This window comes from Babylonia areolata, chromosome 31 (genome assembly GCF_041734735.1).
Source record: "Babylonia areolata isolate BAREFJ2019XMU chromosome 31, ASM4173473v1, whole genome shotgun sequence".
Lineage (NCBI taxonomy): Eukaryota > Metazoa > Mollusca > Gastropoda > Neogastropoda > Buccinidae > Babylonia > Babylonia areolata.
In genome coordinates this window covers 28,342,308-28,352,307 of record NC_134906.1, presented here as the reverse complement: position 1 = coordinate 28,352,307, position 10,000 = coordinate 28,342,308, and the positions used below count along the sequence as shown (strand labels likewise).

Here is a 10,000-nt window from a genome sequence, read left to right as displayed (position 1 = left end):
GAGATCCCACCTTCACTGTATGTACAGCAGTGGGCTGGAGATCCCACCTTCACTGTATGTACAGCAGTGGGCTGGAGATCCCACGTTCACTGTATGTACAGCAGTGGGTTGCAGATCCCACGTTCACTGTATGTACAGCAGTGGGTTGGAGATCCCACGTTCACTGTATGTACAGCAGTGGGCTGGAGATCCCACCTTCACTGTATGTACAGCAGTGGGCTACAAATCCCACCTTCATTTGCGAACTCCGGCGGGCTTTAACGCGTATGACTATTTTTACCCCCACGGTCAAAGATTCTACCTCCGTATAATCATGATGCAGACTTGAATCATTATCACAGCTTGTAAGACCGACCTGGACTTTAAACTGATCAATATATGTGGGTGTATTGCAAAGTGCTTTTCCAAGAGGGTGTGTCCTCCCCTACACTGTTTAGGTCTCTGCCTCTCTGCCACACCTGTGTCCCTCTCTCAACATCTACTGGGCATGGTTTTTTGGGGTGTGTGTGTGTGGGGGGGGGGGGTTAGGGGACAGTGAGTGTGTGTGTGTGTTGAACATGTGTGTGTGTGTGTGTGTGTGTGTGTGTTGGAGCATGTGTGTGTGTGTGTGTGTGTTGGAGCATGTGTGTGTGTGTGTGTGTTGGAGCATGTGTGAGTGTGTGTGTGTTGGAGCATGTGTGTGTGTGTGTGTGTGTTGGAGCATGTGTGTGTGTGTGTGTCCCGGTTCCCCTCTATGGGGCTTGAACCCTTGGACGCTGGGACAGTCAGGTGTGTCACCACTGGGGCCAATGCTCCACACTCACCCCCAACGCCCCGCACCCTAAACAAAAAAATGATTTCATCACCACACTCCCTCCAACGCCCCGCACCCTAAACAAAAAAATGATTTCATCACCACACTCACTCCAATGCTGGCAATCATGTTTCCAAGACCGTCCTTCTCAATGTCGTCGGAAGAGATGGGGGGTGCGAAATTCACCTGGCCTGAGAAAAAACAGACAGCAAACGTAATACAGTCAAACACACTATCAGTTCTGCTGGAAAAAACAACAACCAAAAACAAAAAACAAAAAAAAAAAAGAACCAACCCCACACTATTCCCCCTGAGATAATGGCTATCTTCAGGTCAAAGAAAAGTTGCAGGTAGAACTAAGAACAGACCAAAGAATGCAGCGCCAACTAATAATTGAGAATACTGATGTACACAGAATCAGTAAATGCTCACACAAGCCGTACTGTTTGGTGTATAACCCATAGGGGGCTTAGAGAAAGAAAAAAAAATCCTGGTATATAGTTCAAACTTAATGGTATTTAAAACAAACAAACAAAAAATAAAACAAAAAACATAAACAACAAAAAAAAACCCAACCCTAACACTGTGATGGTTTTAAAACTGTTAAGAAAATTCGACTTTTCATACTTTTTTTGTGAACGACAGAGGCCATATACTCAGGTACATTCCTGTATTCAGATGTTTAGAAAACTAGTTTTCTGGAAGACAGGAGCCATATAACATACATGTATTTAGATGTCTGGACAATTCGACTTGCGTTAATATATTTCTGGCTGATGGTAGCCATAATAAATACATACACACACATACATGTATTCAGATGCCTTAAACATTTGACCTTTCATACCATTTTTTATGAATGATGGCAGCCATATTCATATACACATATATGTATTCAGATGCTTGGAAATTTCAACTTTCATACTGACAGCGGCCATATAAACATACACATGCATGTATTTAGATGTTTTGAAAATCTGACACTACACACAATTTTTCTGACTGACAGTGGCAATATAGCACATATACATATTCAGATATTTCGAAAATCTGATATTGTGCACCATTTTTCTGAATGACCGTGGCAATGTATCATATACACATACATGTATTCAGATCAGTAGTTTCAGTTTCAGTAGCTCAAGGAGGCGTCCCTGCGTTCGGACAAATCCATATACGCTACACCACATCTGCCAAGCAGAGCAGATGTTTGGAAAACCTGACAGTGCATACCATTTTTCTGAGTGACGGCAGAAATATATCACACACACACATATGTATTCAGATGTCTGAAATGTCAGACAGTGCGTACCATTTTTCTGAATGACAGTGACAATATATCACATACACACATGCATATTCAGATGTCTGAAATATCAGACAGTGCGTACCATTTTTTGAAGGAAGTCAGCAATACATCACATACGCATATATGTATTCACATGTTTTGAAAATCTGACGCTGCCTGCCATTTTTCTGAACAATGGCGGCAACATATCACAAACACACACAGAGATGCCAACCCCTGTCAAGTGTTTGTAGAAACAATCAGGAAACTTGGCAGAACTTTTTGAATTTGGTAAGGACACAGGGACTATGAGCCACATCAGTAAACACGCACGCGATTCACTGAGCATCATCATGTGAGACCAAAGTTAGTAGTGACTGCCCTGGCCTCTTGATTGGTAGGTGTAGGGCGTCTGGGTAAAGTTACTACAGGACAGCATGTGACCATGCTATGTAGTTGATTGACAGGTGTGGAGCGTGTGGGTAAAGTTACTACAGGACAGCATGTGACCATGCTATGTAGTTGATAGGTAGGTGTGGAGCGTGTGGGTAAAGTTACTACAGGACAGCATGTGACCATGCTATGTAGTTGATAGGTAGGTGTGGAGCGTGTGGGTAAAGTTACTACAGGAAAACATGTGACCATGCTATGTAGTTGATAGGTAGGTGTGGAGCGTGTGGGTAAAGTTACTACAGGACAGCATGTGACCATGCTATGTAGTTGATAGGTAGGTGTGGAGTGTGTGGGTAAAGTTACTACAGGACAGCATGTGACCATGCTATGTAGTTGATAGGTAGGTGTGGAGTGTGTGGGTAAAGTTACTACAGGAAAACATGTGACCATGCTATGTAGTTGATAGGTAGGTGTGGAGCAACTGGGTAAAGTTACTACAGGAATGCATGTGACCATGCTATGTAGTTGATAGGTAGGTGTGGAGCGTGTGGGTAAAGTTACTACAGGAAAGCATGTGACCATGCTATGTAGTTGATAGGTAGGTGTGGAGCGTGTGGGTAAAGTTACTACAGGACAGCATGTGACCATGCTATGTAGTTGATTGACAGGTGTGGAGTGTGTGGGTAAAGTTACTACAGGAAAGCATGTGACCATGCTACGTAGTCAAAAATGAATACGTTGTAACCACTTTGATGTTGGCGTAACGTCAGAACAAACTGCAACTGAGCGGAACAAAATACAGCAAAATCATAACGGTTCGCATCTCTGCACATGCACGTAGCCAGATCAGAAGATCAAATACGCACGTTAAAGATCCTGTAACCCATGTCAGCATTTGGTGGTTTATGGAATCAAGAACATACCCAGCAAGCACACCCATGAAAACGGCATATGGCTGCCTACATGGCGGGGGGGGGGGTAAAGACAGTCGTTCCAGTAAAAGCCCACTCGTTCGTTCGTTCTTTAGTTTAACGTCTTTTCACTTAAGTGATATTAGACGAGGGAAGGAAAAAAATCGAGTGGGAGGAGGGGGAGGGGGGTGGGGGGAAATTACTGTGTACGCATACAAGTAAGTGAAAGTGTGTGTGTGTGTGTGTGTGTGTGTGTGTGTGTGTGTGAAAATTATTGATTTATGTTTTGCTTAAAAAAACAACAACAAAAAACATAACAATGTAACATATTTCAAATGAAAAACTTACAACTATAACAGCGAACCAACTGGACTATTCAACAAGGAGTTGAAAAAGTCATACATTAGCAATGGACTGCTGAAGATCGTCAACGCTGAAGATGATTTCAGTTCAGGGATGTGAGACTTTAACATATCGCAAGTTGGTATATGACCACTCATGTACACACGAATGAACGTGTTAGTTGCAGCCCACCAACGAAGAAGAAGAAGCAGAAGAAGAAGAAGAAGTCTGGAATACGAGGGTCATTCAATAAATAAGGTGAATTTTTCGGTATAAGGACTTCTCATACAGATAGAAGCTTACTTTTTTTTTTCTTTTTTTTGTTTTACTTCTTTTTCACATGGATTTAATTTGTTTTGCAGATTAAAAAAAACTTTGAGAGTTTTGGCGATTAACAAAGATGGCCTACCAAGTAGCATGCTCCAGGATTGAACAGCGGTCAGTTATCAAGTTTTTGGTTGCTGAAGGGTGCAAACCAGTTGAAATTCATAGGAGAATGTCAACTGTGTATGGTGCCACATGTTTCAGCCGAAAAAATGTCTACAAGTGGGCTAAATTGTTTAAAGAAGGACGGAGCAGTGTTGAGGATGAAGACAGGCCTGGAAGGCCTGGAGCGACTGGCTGAGACATCAGTCCAAAGATTTTTACGCTGAGGGAATACGGAAGCTTGTGCACAGATGGAAAAAGTGTGTGACAGTGCTGGGAGACTACGTTGAAAAAAAAGAGAAAAAAAGTAAGCTTCTATCTGTATTAGAAGTCCTTATACTGAAAAATTCACCTTATTTATTGAATGACCCTCGTATCAGACAGTGCATACCATTTTTCTGGATGACAGCAGCCAGGCCTCCTTTGGACATGATGTGGTTGCCATGCAGAAAACTCTCAGAGAACCTCAGCAGGAACGTTCCGTCCCTTGAGCCTTCCAGCGCGTTGATGCACTGCTGGCGACTGGCAAACCCATAGATGATGCTGCACAAATACATCAGTACACACTGGAATGCTCAGCACGTGCGCGCACGCACACACATGTATGCACGCACACCCATATGTATGCACACGCTGTTTGCTGATTTTACGTCTTTTCACTGAGAGTGATATTACACACAAAAATTATACAAATAATAACAATAATAATACTAAAATACCGATAATAACATTAACAGTACACTAATATAAAGTGCTATATAGCACTTAATAATGCAATAATGATAACAATACTAACAGCATTAACAGTACATTAATATATAGCGCTTTATGATACCAATAACGATAATAATACTAGTAATACTATCATTCTTATTCTTAATAGCAATAGTAGTAATACTAATCGTACAGGAGTACAGCACTTTATAACAATGACAATGATCAGTATCCACACCAAACAATCCATCCAGCAAAATGAACCCACCAGCCCAGAGCTGCATCAGCTTGTCCACCATATAAGTATCCACAGCAATAAGAATCCATATCCATAGGTGCTCATATCCACCATATAAGTATCCATATCCATGAGTATCAATATCAAAAAGTATCCATATCCGTAAGTATCCATATCAATGAGTATCCAAATCAATAAGTATCCATATCCATAAGTATCCACATCCATTAAGTCTCCATATCCATAAGTACCCACATCCATAAATATCCACATCCATAACTATCCACATCAATAACTATCCATATCCTGAGGTATCCACATCCATAGTTTCAGTTTCACTTTCAGTTTCTCAAGGAGGCGTCACTGCGTTCAGACAAATCCATATACGCCGCACCACATCTGTCAGGCAGAAATTTCTGACAGCAGCGGCATAACCCAACGCGCTTAGCCAGGCCTTGAGTGCATGCTTCCGTAGTATTGTACGTAGTATTGTAGCTATCAGAGTGGATTTCTTTCTTGGCCCAACACTCGACTTGTATCACAGATTGACATAAGTTTGACATTTCGGACCAACAGCAAAGTAAGAGCTGTATTACCAATGGTTTCTCCAGTCAATGGGAAACCATTTACAGCTTAGTCTTTTGTGAAGGACTATGACTCTAAAACTAGGAGGCAAAATTGCACTGGCTCTTAGTGCTGCAGCCTTGGGGGCTAGTTGGCCTTTGGGAACCATCCCAACGCCGACTGTCCTAAAACCCTCTTGGCCGAGAGAGTGGGGATGTAACTTGGGCAAGACACTCTCCACTATAATCAAATTCTAGCCCAAATAGTCGGAACAGCAGTTGCCTCCTCTGCTGTTCTGATGGTCATGGTCGGACACGACTGACTATCGTATCAGAGTGGATTTCTTTCTACAGTACAAACCAGTCCAGCCAGTAGAACCAGCCCATCCATCCACAGCTGCTTAAGGTTCTCCACCACATAAACATCCGCATCAGTAAGTATCCATATCAGTAAGTGCCCACATCAACCAATCCAAACTGTCCAAACAGAACCAACCCATCGATCCAGGGCTGTTTGAGGTTTTCGGGGTCATCCAGCAGGTTGATGATGGAGTGCAGCCATCGCCACAGACTGAAGTCCATCACGTCCCTGGTGCCCGGGGCCGAGCCATGGCGTGGCAGGTACACCTTCTCCTGCACAGTCATCATCATCATCGTCATCATCATCATTATCACCATTATCATCATCATCGTTATATTCATCGTCATCATCATCATCATTGTCATCATCATCATCATCATCATCGTTATATTCATCGTCATCAGGGGCTGAGCCATGGCGTGGAAGGTACACCTTCTCCTGCACAGTCATCATCGTCGTCATCATCATCATCATCGTCATCAATATTATCATTATCGTCATCATCATCGTCATCATCATCATTATCATCATCAGTCATGATGTGGCAGGCACACCTTTCCCAGCAAAGTCATCATCATCATTATTGTCATCACTGTTATCGTTATCATCATCATCGTCATTATGTTGCCTCCTGAGGAGTCATAGTCCTTTACAAAAGACTTAACTCTCTCCATACAAACAGCGAAAGAGACGACGTTAACAGCCTTTCACCCCAATTACCACGATCAAAATATTGCAAGCGGAAGGCTCTTATACAGAAGACGTGAATGCTGACAAAGAATACCACAATTCTGATGACGGAAGCTAAAGGCTGGGTCATTCAGACACCCACTGGACATCCGATGGGTCTGTGTAGAGGAGAAGAGAGGACTGGCCGTACTGAGTGAGTTAAAATGGATTCCCACTGCAGTGGAGAAACGGCTGATCACACAGCTCTCACTCTGCCGCTGGCTCTTCTTCTGCGTTCACTTGTATGCACACGAGTGGGCTTTTACGTGTATGACCGTTTTTACCCCGCCATATGGGCAGCCATACTCCGTTTTTCGGGGGTGTGCATGCTGGGTATGTTCTTGTTTCCATAACCCACCGAACGCTGACATGGATTACAGGATCTTTAACGTGCGTATTTGATCTTCTGGTTACACATACACACGAAGGGGGTTCAGGCACTAGCAGGTCTGCACATATGTTGACCTGGGAGATCGTAAAAATCTCCACCCTTTACCCACCAGGCGCCGTCACCGTGATTCGAACCCGGGACCCTCAGATTGACAGTCCAACACTTTAACCACTCGGCTACTGCGCCCGTCGCCGCTGGCTCCACTGTTTGCCGATCCATCCATTTCTGCCAGTCGCTCATTTACTTTTCCTTGTGACATTTCTTGAGGAGCAGTTGTCTCTTAAAATGTTGTAATCATCTTACTGAATATTTTCCTTCTTTTTTTTTTTCTGATGATTGAAATGAAAACTCACGCACAATCACACACACATGCAGCAACACACGTGCTCACACACACACACACATATATGTACACACACACACACACACACAGTTGTTTCATTTTATCTTAAAATGTAATTTCCTACCCAAATGCTTTTCTTCTTACATGATAACTGAGGTGTATCAGTTACTCATTCGTTTTCCTCTTTTGATATTTGCTGGCGGCCATTTCGAGTGAGCCGAAAGAGAACTCTCTGGTTCGGTTGAAGCAGACAATGAAATATTCTGAAGTGAAGTTACTGAACTGAACAACTGTTACCTTGATGAAGTTATCCAGAGTGATGGTGGCATCGCCCGATCGCTGCGCGCCCCCTCTTCCGCCTGCGACCATGTCTGAAATAAACATCAGTCACATCAACCATATGAAATAAACTTTTTTTTTTTCTTTTTTTCTTTTTCTTTCCGGACTTTCTTGGGTCGACCACTGTTTTATTTTGTATATGAATTCATTATAACAATTCAGAGTAGATGGAAAAGAAAGGGGAAAAAACAAAGAAAGAAAAAAAAGAATACAGTGTACATTAACAATAACATCGTCATCATTAGTCATTATACTTATAATATATTGTTCTATCAATTGGTCAAGGTGGACACATTTTCATCATGTGTAACAGTGCAGTTTTATAACATATAATAGACATTATATCTAGCATCAGCATAGAGTTATGGACACTTTGCTTAGCTAACGTAATGTGAAAAGAACACAACCCACACATGGGATATCTTTTGTATGAACACATATGAAATAAACTTAACACACAAAGCGAACGTTTCAATAAAGAAATTCAGGGAACAGAAAACTGAAGTGCCCACCGTTGCAGACTGGCGACCAAAAGGACACAGACATGTCAACCCCTGTCAAGTGTTTGTTGGAACAAAAAGAACACAGACATGTCAACCCCTGTGAAATGTCTGTAGGAACAAAAAGAACACAGACATGTCAACCCCTGTGAAATGTTTGTAGGAACAAAAAGGACACAGACATGTCAACCCCTGTGAAATGTTTGCAGGAACAAAAAGGACACAGACATGTCAACCCCTGTGAAATGTCTGTAGGAACAAAAAGGACACAGACATGTCAACCCCTGTGAAATGTTTGAAGGAACAAAAAGGACACAGACATGTCAACCCCTGTGAAATGTTTGAAGGAACAAAAAGGACACAGACATGTCAACCCCTGTGAAATGTCTGTAGGAACAAAAAGGACACAGACATGTCAACCCCTGTGAAATGTTTGCAGGAACAAAAAGGACACAGACATGTCAACCCCTGTGAAATGTTTGTAGGAACAAAAAAGAACCCAGACATGTCAACCCCTGTGAAATGTTTGTAGGAACAAAAAGGACACAGACATGTCAACCCCTGTGAAATGTTTGTAGAAACAAAAAGGACACAGACATGTCAACCCCTGTGAAATGTCTGTAGGAACAAAAAGGACAGACATGTCAACCCCTGTGAAATGTCTGTAGGAACAAAAAGGACACAGACATGTCAACCCCTGTGAAATGTTTGTAGGAACAAAAAGGACACAGACATGTCAACCCCTGTGAAATGTTTGTAGGAACAAAAAGGATGCAGACATGTCAACCCCTGTGAAATGTTTGCAGGAACAAAAAGGACACAGACATGTCAACCCCTGTGAAATGTTTGCAGGAACAAAAAGGACACAGACATGTCAACCCCTGTGAAATGTTTGTAGGAACAGAAAGGACACAGACATGTCAACCCCTGCGTATATGGGATTGTCCCAATACAGTGACCCTTCCTTGAAAAACTGAAACTACTTGGTACAAAAAAAGAAAAGAAAAAAAAAAAAAAAAAAAAAAAAAAAAAGAAAAGAAAGAGAAAACGAACAAAGAGCAGCCATCTTACGCAGTCTCTCCCGGAGAAAATCCTTCTCGTGCTGCCTCAGCCCCTCTCCTCCGATGAACCGGATGCGCTCGTTGATCATTTGGATGACCTCCGACACGCGCATGGAGGGCGCCATTTCGCCTCTCAGGTTGTACTGCACAATGAAAAAAAAAAAAAATCACTCTGCACTTTGTACGGAGTACGGCTGCCTACATGGTGGGGGTAAACACGGTCATACACGTAAAAGCCCGCTCGTGTACATACGAGTAAATGTGGGAGCTGCAGCCCACGAACAATGAAGAAGAAGAAGTACTGCAAAATGAAAAAAAAAATATATATCACATTTCGTCTTGCAGTTTATACAGAAGAACAAGAAGAAGAGAAGAAAGAAGAAGAAGAACAACAACAACAACAGAATAAGATGAAGAAGAAGAAGAAGAACAACAACAACATCAACAACAACAAGCAGAAAAAGAAGCAGATGAAGAAGAAGAACAACAACAACAACAAGAACACGAAGACCAACAACAACAACAACATCAACAACAATAAGAGAACGAAAGAGAAGAAAAAGAAAAAGGACAAGACGAAGATCAAGAAGCACAACAACAACAACAAC

The 10,000-nt window shown here is 42.2% G+C and overlaps 1 protein-coding gene across 2 annotated transcripts in view; it reads right to left on the bottom strand.

Moving 5' to 3' along the window:
• The window catches only part of LOC143276274 (signal transducer and activator of transcription 3.2-like), a 51,747-nt gene that overhangs the window by 7,381 nt on the left and 34,366 nt on the right, over positions 1-10,000 (bottom strand). For both annotated transcript variants that reach the window (XM_076580773.1, XM_076580772.1), the window contains exons 13-17: positions 9,403-9,535; positions 7,790-7,863; positions 6,165-6,301; positions 4,545-4,696; positions 905-984 (exon numbers count right to left, since the gene is read on the bottom strand). In XM_076580773.1, the coding sequence (XP_076436888.1) occupies positions 905-984; positions 4,545-4,696; positions 6,165-6,301; positions 7,790-7,863; positions 9,403-9,535 (576 nt within the window). The remainder of the gene's footprint in view (positions 1-904; positions 985-4,544; positions 4,697-6,164; positions 6,302-7,789; positions 7,864-9,402; positions 9,536-10,000) is intronic.